The 16,967-nt window shown below is 43.8% G+C and overlaps 1 protein-coding gene across 2 annotated transcripts in view; it reads left to right on the top strand.

The window, feature by feature from the left end:
- Positions 1-11,038: 11,038 nt before the first annotated feature.
- The window catches only part of INTS6 (integrator complex subunit 6), a 46,540-nt gene continuing 40,611 nt past the window's right edge, over positions 11,039-16,967 (top strand). For both annotated transcript variants that reach the window (XM_068421171.1, XM_068421163.1), the window contains exons 1-3: positions 11,039-11,411; positions 11,644-11,721; positions 12,501-12,650. In XM_068421171.1, coding sequence (XP_068277272.1) covers positions 11,301-11,411; positions 11,644-11,721; positions 12,501-12,650 — 339 coding nt within the window. In that variant the 5' untranslated portion in view covers positions 11,039-11,300. The remainder of the gene's footprint in view (positions 11,412-11,643; positions 11,722-12,500; positions 12,651-16,967) is intronic.

Genomic DNA, 16,967 nt, shown 5'->3' with positions numbered 1-16,967 from the left:
CTTTGCTGTGCAGATTCATGTTCTGGGGACTTTGGCATCTGGCTTGCAGAATCCCTCCATAGGGATATCTGACTGGACCTGTATCAATCAGCATTAAATTCCTTGACTTCCTCCCCTGCAAAAGGAGTGCCAGATGTTAGGGACTCTCTTACCTCCTCTTTGATACAATCCTGCCTGATAATTTTCTTCTCTCAAGTGCTGGTAACTGAAAAGAGAGAAGAAACAGAAGAGAAAGTAGGACAACTTTCCTATGGATGGATGGGCTCAATCCTGATCTGAATGGGGAGGAGAAAAGAGGGAATGGTTGTGCAGCTGCAGCGTGATTTTACAGTGTGAACACATCACTAGCTGGGGCTAATGATCTGGCTCCAGTGCCTCCAAATCCTCTTGTAATACTACATTTGCCATATGTGTAAAAGGGACATTTGAGTCCTTCCTATGATGGACTTTTCTGGGCATCTACCCCTTCTCCAGCTTGAGGGCTGACAGTGTCAGTTCTGACTTGTATTTATGGAATTACTTTTTCTTTGAAATCATATTTTGATTAATTTCATGGGGTTTTATTCACGTCCTTTGTTTTTGGACAGAAAAATATGGAACTATGCGCATTTATGTATGCACACATTCATGAACATAAAGATTCAAAAGAGAATGAGGGAGAAATACCACTTCTGACTAGGTATAACAATTCTGAAGGGAGAATTTATATACATTTTATGCTTTTGTTTTTTAATAAGAGGTGACATGCTGCCCTAGTGCTGACTTGTAGCAGAAGAGATTAAAAATTCTTGGACCATCAGTAGCAAGAAATCACAGGGCTGTACTTACAGAGGTCATTAACTGTCCAGACATCTGTTGGGTAACAAATGCTGCTAAACATAGATCACGAAACGGCTCTTGAATTATGCAGAGGATAATTTCACAATCCAGAAAATAGAGAATTCAAGCAGAGAAAAAGCCGTGTAAGACCTTCTTATTGCCAGTTGGGGAGGAATTCACTACGATGTCAGAATTAAAGGAAAGGTTGGTGCTAGTGGCAGTGGTCTGCTGGATTGCTACCAGTGCGATAAGGAACAGATTTAGACAATGGTCACAATTACAGTTACATACTCCACAAAGTAACTGACATTACAGCAAAATTGGCTGTATTAACTAGGGGGACACTGTGAGAAGAGTGTCCAGCTAACTAGACAAAAGTAAAAACTCCAAACGTCTCAGTGAAAATTACTGTAAAACATGTTAACACACAAGATTTCAGTATAAAAAAGGGAGTTACGAAACAATGAGCAGATGCAGAAATGGAAAAATTGGTGTTATGGTGGAAACAGGCCGGAGCATTCCAAACAATGTATAAAGTAAAGCATAACAGACCCTAATTCCCCTTGAAAAAGGAATACTGTCCCATTCCCCATAAGTTAACTGTAGTAGATGGTTGGTAGAAGATTAAAAGTGAGTCCAATTACGCTGCACTGGACTATAATTGGGTTAAAGGGCTGTCACTTAGCTCTGAAACAAGAGCTCAAGTGACATCTGTCAACCTTTGGAATCAGGAGTTACTCTGGAATCAGGAGTTACTTATTAGCTGCTGCAGAAGTCAAGCTCACAGCACAACCAAACATCGAAAACATGGAGAGTGAAAACAATTGTCAGGGCAAATGAGTAGTTTTGGTTTTTTTACCTCAGCCAGCTGAGGAGACCCATACTGAACATGTAAGTAGAAATGAACTTAGTAATGAACATGTAAGAAAGAAGAACATATTGTTACTTTTTCCAAAGGAAAAGACAAGATAAAGAGAACCTGAAATGGAAGACATGAAGAAAAATATGAACTGATCAAGAAAAAGAAAATAAAAAAAACCCCTGCAATACCTTGGAAGTAAATGGAATGGATAGAAGAGTGAAAAGCCTGATATTTTGTCTCCTTTGCATGGTTAAGTTTCATCTTCCTTCAAGTCCCCAGTTATATAAATCACTGTTAGCTGTGTATTCACAACTCACATAAACCAGCCAACATGAATGCATATAACAGTGTCAAGGCTCGAGAAAACCAGAAATAACAGAAAATAGAAATACCTCAAAGGAGGGAAGGAGCGCGAGAATCTCAGAGAAAACGTTACATTCATCACAGAACCAGTGTACACAACACACTCTGCCAAGCCTGGAGAAGCGTACGCTTAGTGTCAGCCTGAATTATGGGATGGGCTTTCGTGGACATTTTATTTTGGACCCATGTTTGGAAAATAACCATAAACCGTACATTGCCTTAAAAATGGCTTACCAACAGGAAAATATTAGAACTGTTCCCGAAACGTTCGAGGCTTTCCAATTGCAACATCATGAAACTGAAAACCATCTCCAACAACAAAAGAACTCATCGCTGACCAAAACAGCACTGCTTGGTGAAGACTGTTGTTATGAAAAAAGGTTACACTTGTAATTCAAGTTTCGTTATAAGCCGGTCTCAAGTCGGTTCTAAAATTTTCCTAATGAGAAATGCTTTTGTAATCTCAACTCAGTAAGAATTATCCTTTTGTGCTTTTCAAAGCCATGTTTTAAGTGTCCTTCCTTCCCATTTGAAATATTTCTAAAACAAGACACTATTTTCCTGCAAGTTGGTGTAAGATAGATTTGCTCACTGTGCCATCCATTCAAGTTTTCTGTAACAAATAGGCCTTATATCAGGGCTTCAATGTGTGCATAAAAGTAGAAAAAAACCCTCTCACTTCATTTTAACTGTATCTTTTGAATAACATGCTCAGCAAACAGTCCCAAAACACCTAGCCAAAGGTGCTTAAAGTCAGGGAATACAGATGAACAGATTTGACAGTGGGACTGAGTGCGCCCTCAACAAGTTTGCCAACGACACCAAGCTGTGCGGTGTGGTCGACATGCTAGAGGGAAGGGGTGCCATCCAGAGGGACCTGGACAGGCTTGAGAGCTGGGCCTGTGCGAACCACATGAAGTTCAACAAGGCCAAGTGCAAGCTTGGGGCAATCCCAAGCACAAATACAGGCTGGGTGGAGAACGGATTGAGAGCAGCCCTGAGGAGAAGGACTTGGGGGTGTTGGTTGATAAGAAGCTCAACATGAGCTGGCAATGTGTGCTTGCAGCCCAGAAAACCAACCATATCCAAGGCTGCATCAAAAGCAGCGTGGCCAGCAGGTCGAGGGAGGTGATTCTGCCCCTCTACTCTGCTCTCGTGAGACCCCACTGCATCCAGCTCTGGCGGGTCCAACATAAGAAGGACAGGGAGCTGTTGGAGCAAGTCCAGAGGAGGGCCACGAAGATGATGAGAGGGCTGGAGCACCTCTCCTATGAAGACAGGCTGAGAGAGTTGGGGCTCTTCAGCCTGGAGAAGAGAAGAGAAGAGAAGAGAAGAGAAGAGAAGAGAAGAGAAGAGAAGAGAAGAGAAGAGAAGAGAAGAGAAGAGAAGGCTCCAGAGGGACCTTCTAGCAGCCTTCCAGTACCTGAAGGGGGCCTACAGGAAAGCGGGAGAGGGACTTTTTACAAGGGCATGTAGTGATAGGACGAGGAGTAACATTTTTAGACTGAAAGAGGGGAGATTTAGATTAGATATTAGGAAGAACTTCTTTACTGTGAGGGTGGTGAGACACTGGAACAGGTTGCCCAGAGAAGCTGTGGATGCCCCCTCCCTGGAAGTCTTTAAGGTCAGATTGGATGGGGCTTTGAGCAATCTGGTCTAGTGGAAGGTGTCCCTGCCTGTGGCAGGGTGGTTGGAACTAGATGATCTTTAGGAAGAAGGTCCCTTCCAACCCAAACCTTTCTGTGATTCTGTGATTTCTTCCCTGGATAAGAACAGGTTTTATCAGGTTTGTTTTACTCTGGAAGACCTATGTCTGTGCTTTATAGATGGCTTTTGTAAAGATTTCCAATTAGCTACTACTTGAGATTTGGTAAGTTTTCATTAACTGCTAAGTGGCAAAAGACAGACCAATTGGTCTGTATTCCATTTGACGCCAGTCATACCAGCTGCTTTGTAGAGAGCAACCAAGTGCATCTTTCTTTTAGAGTGTATTTTTATTTTGGGCAAAAGATGGCAATGCATAATTATAACATTTAGAGTAAAAGCTGGATAATAAACGTCTACAGCTTGGCAATATTTTAAAGAAAGAGCTCCCAGCTCTCGAATACCACATGAAGGTGTGATACCTCAGTGGGAAGCAATTTAGGGATGAATGAATAATTCTGTCCTCTTGTTTACCAAGACTATACCCATTACATTGGCCATTAAAAAAGAAAAAAAAAGAAAGAAAAATACAGCTCGTTGTTTTGCCTCCCTGGGAAGTGCTTGTAGAGTATCTTTTAGTTGTAACTGCTTTATACTCCAAGCTGACTGTAGCTGGAATTGGTGTCCCTTAGCCACTCGATTAGTCAGATAAATTCTGCACGCCTGTGTCTGGGATCCATGGTAATGGAGTTACGTTGCTATGCTGTGAAATGTGCAGGAGGGTCCAGCGCTTTGGGAAGGATATGATTTCTGGGGCTACTGAAACTTGGTAGTGTAGGCAAGAAGGAATGCTTGGAGGAAGGAACAAAAGAAATCGCTGGAACAGTAACAGGGGATCGCTCTGGTCAGCGGGTACGGGCAGGGCACTGACACCCCAGGAAAGCTTCCCTGGGACGGATGTAACAACCATCTGTAAGATTGTTTAAAAGTGGTGTTGTGGGGGAAGAATATCCTAGTGCTGTTCCTGTCATCCTGAGGAGAGCCGGCATGGCAACTTTGTGTGTTGCAGGTATTTGTGTGAAGGACTGCATTAACCCCGTACCACGCACGCAGGAGCTTTTAACCAGGGCTACAAGAAAACTAAACAAAACCAGGACCGACTGCTACAAATGATCTCTCTCAAACTATCTGATAGAAAAATTATCTCTGGCCATACTGACAAGTAAGGATTACTTTTTTTTCCCCTGGCATAATAAGCAAAGGTCTCCTCAGACCTGTTGTTTTAGTGAATGCAGAGGACTCCTCCTGCCTTCACGGCCTGGGGGGCTGGAGGGAAGCTGAGAAGTCTGTAGCAGTATTTCCCTGGGCACTCCAGTGTTACCAGGAATCGAGTGGACTGCTGCTGCATGCTGCTACCAGCATCTCAAGGATGGAAAACAAGTTCAAGACGAAAGAAAGAAAAAAAAAAAGACAGGTAAAATACCTTAGCTTTTGTATGCTAGAGGGTGTTTTCTGTGCTCTTTGCATCTTGACATGCCAGCTGAGATACCCAAGAGACGGAATAAATTTAAAGGCCTGGAGCTGAGACAAGTTTTTGGTTTGACTAGAATCCTACCTTAAGTGAAAGGAGCAATGCAGCACATCAGGAAGAATATATAAGAACCATAAATCTGTTTGAATTCTCATATGTACTACCTTATTACAACTGTAATTTTGAAATGTTTGTTTTAAGCAGCTTTCCCCATGTTAGATTTTATATTCCCCGATGGTACCAAATAGGAGAGGTCCTGCTCTGTTAAACACTGTCAAATACATATGAAGACAACTCATTGCCTAGAAGTCCTTTCAATCTAAGGCCAGTAATACTAAAGGAAAGGCATGTATCAAATATACAGTTTAATATGATTTTAATGACAAAAGCCTCCTTATCTTCTATTCAGGTGTCTTGCAACCTCTCCATCATTAATCAACTAGCTTCCACTGTCACAGCACAGATGGTCCTCAAAGAGATCAGTTTTTCCTCTGAAAATAATCTTACTGTCCACTTCTATCACAACTTTCTTTGGAAAAACCGACTTCACAAATATTCATGCACTTAGTCTCGCAGTACCCACATTCAGTCTGTACAGTTAGAAAACACACTATATCAAACTACTATAATACCCATTTCCTTGCGATTCCTTATTAACTATTCTCCCCCTGGATGGTACACTGCTGTTCACTGCAGTTCCAACTCTGGAGCCAGGAAACAGCAAGGGATTTGGACAACTGGAGGGGTGGTGGGGAATACAAAAATCCCTAGGAAGCTTCAAAGGCTGTCCTCTGGGTTTCCCGATGGACGGACAAGGAAAAGGAGGCTGTCTTTGAAGATGGGCCAAGAGAAGCCAGAACGCAAGTTCTTTTAGAGGTCATCGTTCTGCAAAGGGTTGTAGTTTCACTGTGTCCTGGCGCTGGAGAAGCCAAAGTACAGAGTTCTAAAAGGTGACAGACAGTTTCAAAGGAAGGCAGCTGCCTCTGCAAATTTTCGAAAAATAGGTATCGTCAGTCCAAGTTCTAGAATACACATAAAAACCTGAGATCCAGTTTTCTTAATGTCACTTTTCTGAAAAATTTTTGGGGTTACATATTATCTGATCCCTGCCTCCTCAGTAATTACTCAGTCTAGGATGAGTTTTATGTTTAACTAAACTACCTGAATTATAAGATTAAATCAGTTTCTCTTTGGTAACAATCACAGGAAGATTGAAAAAAGTAGGGTCAAAACCCACTGAAAAACAACCAAAAAAACCCAACAGTATAAGCGTCCATGTTTGCAAGACAAGTGAAAAATACAATTTTGTCTATAAAAAAAGCAAGTAAGTTGAATGCACAGAACTTGGCTAAAGGAAGACTAAAAGGAATAGGACAGAAGTATTAAAAGATAATAAATTGAAACTCAGAATGCTGTATAAAGATACATATTGTAATGATAAGCAGTAACATAAAATTAGGCAGTGGAAAATATAAGACTTCTAAACAGGAAAAAATGTTTAATGGTGACAATCTACAAGGCTATGGAATGGTATTGTAAAGTAAGCTCTGAAAAATTGACCTGTGTCATTAAAACCTGGACGGACCAAGACCTTGAAATATTCTTTGCGAAACAATTCTGTATTGAGGAGGAGAAAGACAATTAAAAAAAAAAAAGGAAAAAAAGTTATACCGTCAATTTTAATTCTCAGATTGCTTGAAGGTCTTTAGCATAACATCTTCCATTCAAGCTTGCAGTTTAGGACAAAATAAAGCTAACACTATGTGATCATACAACAGAAATCTCCCAAATACCAACTGGGAGAAGAAGCTGTTTAAGGAAAAAAACACAATGACAGCAAATGATACCAAAGCTTTTTTGGGATCAATTTTTTTTCAATTTTTTTCAGGTATATTTGCATACTCAAATATGAGTTTTGGTTTATTGACTTAGCATTCAAATTTAAAGTGAAATTTGCACTTTTAATACTGTCTTATTTGTCCCCAATGGACAACGGCCATTCTGAAGGACAGAAAATGAGTATTCTTAGACATACATATTACGTTCATGCTTCCTCATGGATGCATGACATGACAAATAACAAACAAAAACTGTAAGAAAGCAGCTGGAATCTTTTGCATTATCAAGACAGCAAGAGCATTCCTCCAGACAGAAACGTGCTGAAATCATTCATCTAGATTTAGGAGAAAAGGTAGAACTGTCTCATTTAGACTACGCATAGGGTATAACTTTGCCCACCATGTAAAAAAGCTGAAACCAAAGAAAGATGCATCTGTTTTCAGTGACAGTCTCAAGCTCTCTCCCTGCTCAGCTGTGTCAGCTCTACCAGTAATGAGCATAAGCACTAATATCACTGGGTTTTGTTCCTTTGCAGCAAATCTCCCATACGGATTTATAAATGTGACTCTGATGGCAGTACCAGCCATTACGACTCTCACGTCAAGAGGCTGATACACACTTAAGGCTTGGGTTGATTATCTGTCTTTGAAAGAATCTTTCTCAGTATTAATCAAATTGGCCTGCTCCCAGCAGAAAAGTACTAATGCCTATCTCAGACAACACACACCCAGCCTCGATTCTGCCCTATAGGGGATCTAATATGGATCTTATATCAAGATGCGCAGGAGCGGGAAGAACTGAATGTTCCAAATGGCTTCAAAGATAACAGCAAAAAGCAAGTAGGTACAGAAAAGTACAGTAAAGTGGTTTTGCTTGTATAAATCCCATTGGGATTGTGTGTAGGTTTTGTCTGTGGAATTCTCCTGTCAGTGATAATCACCAGGGCTGAGGGGACTAGGGGTAGAGCAGCTTCGGTCCCATCTTCCTCTTGTGTTGGTTGAGAAAATTACAGTGTGCCTACAGCTTGCAATTTTCAAAGCTGATTCAGAATTCATGCTGGTTTATGACTGATTCTACCACTACGACTTAACATGGATTTTTTTCCCCCTCTCTCTTCATTTACTGGCAACAAAACTTAAAAATTCCAAATGATCCTCCAGGATTTATGCAAAGTCTCCATGGCCCAGGCTGCCTTTCACTTTTCACATGACATTTTCCTGGTATGGCAAGGACTCTAAAATGCCTTTTTTCCTGCAATTGTGAGAAGGAACCATTCCAGACGTTTCCCATTTTTAGGATGCTCTCCAAGAAGATGCATGATGCTTGACATGTAAAAGTGACACTGGTTTTATTAGGACGGTCAATGAAACATCAGCAACATACAAATAGGAGAGCAAGTGGCATGTCTGAAGAATGTGCCTATATCTCAGAGATTTAAAAGGAAGCCAATTAGATGCCAATATCATACACTCACTCAACATTACTCCCAAATGAAGTCACTAATCCCAAGACATGATTTGTTAAAGCAGCACTGCAGCCTTTACTTAGCAACTTGAATCCCACCACCTCAGGGAGACAATTACTACTCTAGCAGCAGCCAGTCTTGCTGACCTTAGGAGCTGCAGAAGATACCTGCAACTTTCTGGGAGGAGCTGAGGGGAAAAAAGGTGTCCCAAAACACCTCTGTAGAGAGAAAATGTCTGTGAACCAAGTCTCTCTGATAGTCCAAATGTTTTGCTGTGTAACGAGGGCTGGCATGCAGCTGGATTCCAGGGCAACCCAGCAATATGGCCTCTGCAACATCCACTGGTTTGCTTCCTCTGACAGCAGGGATTCAGATTAACCAGTAGAACCTGGACCAGAACAACCTTGCTACTGGTCACGAGACACAGTACCACTGCTGGAGCTCTAATATGGAACTGCTGGGAAGATACAAGCAGCTCAGGAGCCACGGGGTACACACAAGCTTGGCCACTCTTACCACCACCAGCAGGATCTACACTGAGAAATACTCATAGTAAAAGATGTTGCTTCCAAAGAAACCCAGTTGCCGTATTTTGGTTTCTACCGACTCTGAAGATTCCTTCCTAGCTCTCACAGGGTCCTTGAGATTGGAGATTCCTTAATGGCCTTGAATGGTCAACTGGGCTGAAAGGAAGCACCCCTGACTTCATCCCAGTGCCTGAAGATGGATGGCACAGGTCACGGATGCAGCACCACCAGGAAAGCCAATATTACCTGCTCACAGGCATAAGAATGCATACCAATCTGTAATGGAAATATGATTCTATCCCTCTTTCTTCCTAGAAACTAAATGCTAATCTTCCATTATTCTTTAAAAAAAAAAAAAAAAGAAAAAGCCCAAACCAGCTCTTGCCTAACAAAACAGAAATCTTGTCTGGATGAGCAAGATGAATCAAACCAGGACACTGCCAATTTTATCTTGAGAGAAGGAACGAGCACAGTGGCTTCATACCTTCTAGAGCAGTGGCTGTGGGAGCACATCAGCTGGATCAGGGAAAAAAAATATCAGTCAGATATAGGAAGCAGAGCAATCTCCTGAACAGATTATGCTAAGAAATGGCTCTGGAGTTACTGCTCCAAGACTACGAAAGCAGAAACAGCAGAGACTCAATTGCTGGCAGAAAAGAAACCAAACTACCAAACAACTGAGAACAGAGATTGTCATTAATTGGTTGGAAACAGTCCACAATTATATGATTTATAGGAAGTAAATTTGGAGTCCCTCAGCGTGCATCAAAGAAACATTAGTGTTAACGTCTGCCTGTATGTAGGGGAAAAGGTCACAGCCAGGGCTAGTCAATTTTTTTTCTCTTTTTTTCCTTTATTTTTTTTCCCCCTAAGCATCCAGTGAAAGGCCAGACCATATCTCTGGGGATTCACCATCAAAATGGTACCGAACACTGTTTTCCACAGCCTAAACCCGGTGCATGTGACACACGACGCAAGTACCGCCTGCCAGGAGCCGAACCAGGGAGACCCCGGCTCCCCCGGCACCACGGCCGGTGGGTTTCAGCCTGACCTCAGGCTCCCTGGCCGCCTAAGGGGCTGCGTTGGCCTCTGAGCGCTGTACAGCCCCCTCCCAAAAGGGGTTCCTTTCCTCCGGGTGAGGGGGAACGACCCGCCGGGGCAGGTGGGGGACTCCCCACGGCCCGTCCCGGCCCCGGGACCTTCCCGCAGCCTCAAGGAAAGCCGCGGCGCCCGCCCCCTGCCCCCCGTGACTCACCCGCCCGCTCCCGGCGGTGACAAACCGCCAGCGCGGGAGCCACCACCCCGGCGGCCCGCACTCCCCCGGGGCCTCCCCCGCCACCCTCCCCGGGCGGCCGGCCGGCTCCCGCCCGCCGCCGCGCCTCACAACAGGGCGGGTCGTGCAGGGCGCTACCCCCGCGGGAGGCGCCACCCCAGAGCCCTCGAAATAGCACAGCGAGGGCGGCGGCGGGGCTCTCCCGCCCGCGCTGCCGTGACCCCCCTCAGCCCACACGCCCCCCGCCATTTCTTCTGCCCCAAGAGCGCTCCTCAGAAGAACGCCACCCCCCCCCCCCGCCACTGCGCATGCGCAGCGCCGCCGCTCAGCCTCCCGCTCCCCCGCCACCCTCTCCTTCAGCAGCTCCAGCCGCCCCCCTCCTCCGCCCTCCCCCCCGCTATTTGAATATGCTAATAAGCGGTTACCGAGAGCCCTATGGTGGGGCTGGGAGGCGGTCACGTGGGGCGGAGACGTGTCCTTCAGAGGCGGGGCCCGACCTGCCCAGGCTGCCTTAAAAGCGGGCGGCGAGCGAGGAAGCGCCTCAGTCAGAGAGAGAAAGTGCCGGGGCAGGGGGCGTGCGGCTGCTCCGCCCGAAACTTCTGAGTAACATCAACAGGGGGAGGGGAGGGCAGGGCGGGCGGCGGCGGTGGTGGAGAAGGAGGAGGAAGAAGAAGAAGGTGGTGGTGGGGGGGGAAGGTTAGCAGCAGCGCAGCCCTCTCCGCCTCTCCCTCATAAACCAGCCTGTGTTGGGCTGAGCAGGCCCCTCACACAAAGGAGGGCAGGGCAGGCAGGGCTGCCCCCCCTTCCCCCCCCGCCTCGGCAGAGGGGCAGCGGGGAGGCGCCCTTCCCCGTGCACAGCACTCACAGCCATTTACTCCTCTTCTGTCCCCCGTCTTCTCCCCCCCCGCCCCGCGGTTCTCCCCTCAACCCCCCGCCCGCTGTCCATGTAGCCGCCCGGCCGCCGGCCCCTCCGCACTATGCCCATCTTACTCTTCCTGATAGACACGTCCGCCTCCATGAACCAGCGCACCCATCTGGGCACCACCTATCTGGACATAGCCAAAGGCGCTGTAGAGACTTTCATGAAGGTACCGGCTCTGCCTTGCGAGAGGAGGCGAGAGAGAGCGAGAGTGACTGCGCGGGGAGGGGAGGGGGAGGCAGGGCGCGGGGGCTGCCTGGGCCGGGGGCGCGGGGCGAGGGCGCGTGTGTGTGCGGGCAGGGAGGGAGGGGAAGGGCCGGGCTGTGCCGAGCCGAGCCGGGGGGGCTCTGGCGGCGCCGCCGCCTCTCGGCTCACCCTCTGCTTTGTCCCCCGCGCCGCAGCTCCGAGCCCGGGACCCGGCCAGCAGAGGAGACAGGTACATGCTGGTCACTTTCGAGGAGCCTCCCTACGCTATCAAGGTAACCCCCGCTCACCCCCCTCCCTCCCGCTGCTCTCCCCCCGGCCTCCTTCCGGCCCCTCCGCGCCGCCGCGGGCCGCTGCCGGCGGCCGCCCCCCCGCCCGCTTCTCCCGGGCTGCCGGCGGTCCGGGGGAGCTCGGCGCACACAGGCTCCGGCGGCGGCGGCAGCGCTGACATCAACATGGCCGACATTTTTTCCCTGTGTGGTGTGTGTGAGCAGCAATGAACTGTGGGGGATATTTATTCAAGTTGGGAGAAGTGACAGCAACTCCAAGGAGAGTTAAGCATGGCAGGGGCGAACAGGGGAAGGACCGACTTCAGCCCGGAGAGTCCCGACTCGGAAGGGGACGGGACTTCCCTCACCCCTGCCAGGGCGGGGAAGGGGGGCGGGGGGAGGCGTAGCCCGGGGGAGGGGGGCGGTGGGTCCACATGACACGGGACGGTGAACGTGTTGGAGGTCGCTTGGGAGCGCAGTCGGCTTCCATCTAGAAAGGGCTGCGGGAGAGTCGTGGAAATAGCTGTAAGGTTTTTGTGTCGGTGACTTCACAGAAATTTGTCCCGTGGAACAAATCAAAAATCATTTGATAGATGGGAAGCTCTAAGGTTTAAGAGAAGCACATCTTTTCAGTCTGTATAGAACACCATTAAATCTTAGTAACTTCTGAGGTGTTTTGTTAGCATTTGTAGTGAGCTGTGTGCAGCAAGGCAGGCACCTTGTAGCCTAACAGAAAAGCAAAGCTTGTATCTGGAGAATAAGTCTTCTCACGTTTCTCTTTTCAGGCTGGCTGGAAGGAAAACCATGCAACGTTTATGAATGAACTGAAAAACCTTCAAGCTGAAGGACTTACGACTCTTGGCCAGTCCCTAAGGACAGCTTTTGATTTATTAAACTTAAATAGATTAGTAACTGGCATAGACAACTATGGGCAGGTAGGTTGACTGTTAATAGGCAGAAAAATCGTAAAACACAAACTTCCCAGAGACAACCATTAGCTATTTGTCCAAAGTGGCATCTTCATGAAATACTCAATATGGGAGCTTCTTCAAAAGTAAGCAGAGCTCAGATAGTTTGAAGAAATGCAGTTGCTGACTGTAGTTTGGTACTTAACTTTTTTTTTTAAAAACTTCAGTTATTCCTCAGTTTTTAAACTGTGATGTAGCCTCCAAGTTGACATTTTGACTGAAACTTTTTTTTTGGTATCACATCTATGTTTCAGAACCTTAGCTGAGAGCCTGGTGGGGTCAAGAAAACTTTCCTTTCTCTATACAGTGCTGTGTAATTGATTAGAACAGTTTGGGGGATGAGGTGTTTTTCTAACAACACTACGTGTCCAAAAGTACTGAATGGAGCACTTTTTCAAAACCCTTTCTTTCCAACAAGTTTACTACATTAACTTTTCTACATTTACTGTCCTCTACATACCTGTATTTTTATAAACCTGCCTGTTGTGTCAGAGCCTTGAGAAGCTGTGCTCTTCCAATGTCTATATTGCAGCTATCCCTTTAAAGAAGGACTTCTTTTTCGGGTGGGCCAGCATTCTCTTGCTCAGTAGCATGAGTTGCTAAAAGACAGTAACTCTAGGTTGAACACGTGCTTTAGGAAGCGTACCCAGTTCTTTCTAGCACTGGACCAAATCCTGGATTTGTTTTGCGTAAAGGACATCATTAGTGTTGGGCAAAGTATATTGTATATTTTTCACATGGGACGTACTAACTTGATTCTCCCCTTCTCGTTTGTTGTTCTCATGTAATGCTCCCTCTACTATCTGAGGATTAGCTACTGCTCTTGGTATTTAACATGGGAATGTGGTTGTGAAAATAAGTCCCATTTCTCCCCCTCCCCTTTCCAATCTAAGCAGATCCTATATGATAACATGCCATGTTTGTTTGGGGAGGAAATTCCTCTCTCTGATGTTGCGTTGTATGGCTTTGCCACTAGGTGACCAAGTGAGCCTAAACATTTTTAAAATGCCAGTTTACTGATGAAACTTAAAAAAAGAAAAAGCGCTATTTCCACACATGGTTATTTTTTTGTCTATTACCATTTGCTGTCCCCTTATACATCTGTGTGCTAATCTTTCCCATTTTCTGATGTTTTTGTTTAATTACATGAAATATATGAAGCTTTTTTGAACACTTACCACTCTAGGCACACACACGAAATACTTGCTCTTTCCCATTGCTACTGATAAGTATAACATTCTAATTAAACCCATGTCAAATAATTTGCTCTAAGTGAACCAGCTGTGCTCAACTACTCAATCAAGTGAGTAGTTGAGTTGTCATGACTGTTTTGACTTGCGAGTAGTGTTCATTACTGGAAGTGGCTGCTCTTTTGTCTGTGAAGAAATGACTTTTTCTTTGATCTCTTTTGGTTACAAGTCTCTATGTGGGCTTGAACCCACCCTTGCTTCTGCATGTTTTTTTGCTCTGTTCCACATATGGAGCTGACTGTTGAACAGGTGTTCACATGTGCAGTCAGGTGACTAAACAGAAATTCTAGCTGTTTTTAAGTATCTGCAAAAATATAATATATATATATAATATATATATAATATAATGAATATATTGCAAGTGCTGGATCATCTGCTGCTGAAGTCACAAGTTCCCATTTTGGCTCTACTAATCAAAGTAGCACTTTTTCATAAATCAGATCAAATTCTGGAGCACTTGACTTGTCCTTCATCACTCGCAGGATGAGATCCAGCGCAGTTAATTTACCTTAACTTCACATTGGCCTTTGAGCACTATGTCATGTTATCCTGTCAATCTCATATCGTTCACATCTACTACCTAAAATTTGCTGAAGATAAATGGGTATTTAAACGTATGTGGTATGAGAAACTTACAAATTCAGGATAATAAAATGATCAGAATGCTCAGTTGCATTTGAAATAGTTTTCTCTCAGAACATAAAGTGCTGATTCATTTTTTTTATAAAGCAGCGACAAATATTAAGACTATAAAATAGTAGTTTACTTAAGTAAAATATAGCAGACAGATGTTTGAAGAGTGATTATCTTAGAGTGGGAGGAGAAGATAATTCTACAAAAATGCGACATTTAGATCATCTTAGGTGTGGTATTACGTGAAGTAATAAATCCAAACTTATTAAGCTTTTCTGTGGGAAATTTCTCTGGCTTAACATCTTTTCACTATCGTACTTGGTTTTTGGTGTATTGACAAGCTTCTAAGATAATTTGCTAAGATCCACTTGTTTCACATGAATTGTAAAGCAGATTTTTGTTATATGTACAAATGACAAGACATGATACAAGCTTGATGGGATTGTCTGGTTATGTCATCCAATGGCATGATGTCTCGTCCCCATGCTGAGTATGAACTGTTTTTTAAATGGCAGCGTGACTCACTATACTTGATTTCTTTCAAAGTAGAACAGAGTTCTCCATCAGCTGACTGCCTGAACAAGAGTGATGGCTGAATGGTCATTCTGAAACTGAGGAAAATCTCCTGCTTCATATTTTCTTGCAACATTAATGTTCGGATTTTTGATATGAGTATTTATCATATTACTTTTTCAGTAAATAAGTACTGACTCAGTTGTGTATGAAGATTGAGTTACCAAGTCTACAGCTGTATTAGCTGATCACAGTATCTCACATTCAGATCTTAAAGGGACATTGTCAACACAGTTTATCAAGAATCAAAGATTTTTTCATAAGCTGTTTCTGATATTAATACTATGGTATGGCTTTATAAACCCTTTGTCTTACCTAGCGTTGTTAGAGCCACGTTTTTGTGAAGGTTTTTGTCAACAAGGAAAGATCTTAGAAAGTACACATATTTTAAGGTGACTATTTAAATTTTTACAGCACTTTAAAATTTCTAAGTTCTGTGTTATATTGCTTGAGTGCAATAATAGTTACAGTTTTTTCCCTCCATATATGCTTTGTGCTGATTATGATAGCAGAAGAATGAACCTTCAAATAGGGTGTCAGCTTTTAGTGTTCACTAGAAGTAGTGGTCTTTTTCACCACCTGCATTTTTATAGAAAGCTTAGAAAAAAATACAGGATTTGGATGTCTTCAGGAAGAAAGCAATTTAAACACATTAAGTTCAGTAAGGGCTCACTGTCATATCACACAAAACATCGTACTTCATTAGCCTGGTTTGTACTTAGCTAACTGACTTCTCTTTGTCATATTTTCTCCAGTTCAGCTTCTCCATTGTTTCAGGTAGTCTGAAATACCAAGCCTTTTACTAGCAGATTTTCTGTCCTCTTGGAATACACTTCTAAATCTTATAGGTATGGCTTGTTCAGCAGTACATATGTAGTCACAATTTAACTGAGTCACAATTTAAATGAGTGAGGCAAACAAGCAGCTTGGTTACAGTTGATGGAAGGGTTAAATACTAGTAGATGTGTTTCTGTTTCTGTGCAAACAGAAATACGAGATGTGTATCTATTATAATACAGCAAAAATGTAAGCAAATGATTGAACTGAACCATCTATGTACTTAAATTATTTGCAGTTTGTAGTGAATTTTCTAAGACTGAGCTCTGAATCTAAGGTAGGTAAAATATGTACCAATGGTGTTTTGATACTCACGTGCAAAGGACCAACACAGCACTACCAAAACTTGACTCTGATGGATGTTTGAAATTGCCAAAGCTCTGATTCTCTGATACTCTGTGCGTTCCACCTTGCCTATTATTTGCGTAATGAAGGTCTCTTAATATTTTTTTTTTTTTCACCAGTATTGCATAGGATGAGGTTTGAGAGGATAAAATGTACTTACCTCAGTGGATTTCAAAGTGGTTGAGTTGATGTATCACAAGGTATTTTTCCAAATTTTTCCAGGGTGAAATTTTGTTTTAATATTACAGCTAGAAACAGTGCTTTTCAATAGCATAAGCTTTTTGTGATCTTTGTATCTCACTAGAGTATCTTTCACATATTCTTCAGCATGGTAATTATTATCGATATGATAAAACTGGCTTAGAGTTGAGTTTAACTTTTAAACAAATTTGATGTAACTTAGTTGTTTTCAAACAGAAAAGCCAACTATAATGCTTCTGTAATCCAAGTGGATTTGGGATAGGTTTTTTCATTCACACTGATAAATAAGGCGCTGTCTGGATTTAGATAATAGAAGAAACACTGTTTTGATGACTTACCAGGCTGTGTGCAGTCTTGGCAAAAGCCTTTTTTTCTGCAGTGCATTTCACATACGTAGAAAAGCGTAATTAAGAAATCCTGAAACAAACTAAAATCCAAATGGAAT

Source organism: Nyctibius grandis, chromosome 2 (genome assembly GCF_013368605.1).
Source record: "Nyctibius grandis isolate bNycGra1 chromosome 2, bNycGra1.pri, whole genome shotgun sequence".
Classification (NCBI taxonomy): domain Eukaryota; kingdom Metazoa; phylum Chordata; class Aves; order Nyctibiiformes; family Nyctibiidae; genus Nyctibius; species Nyctibius grandis.
The sequence above is the reverse complement of the archived record's forward strand: the minus strand, read 5'-3'. Positions and strand labels throughout refer to the sequence as shown.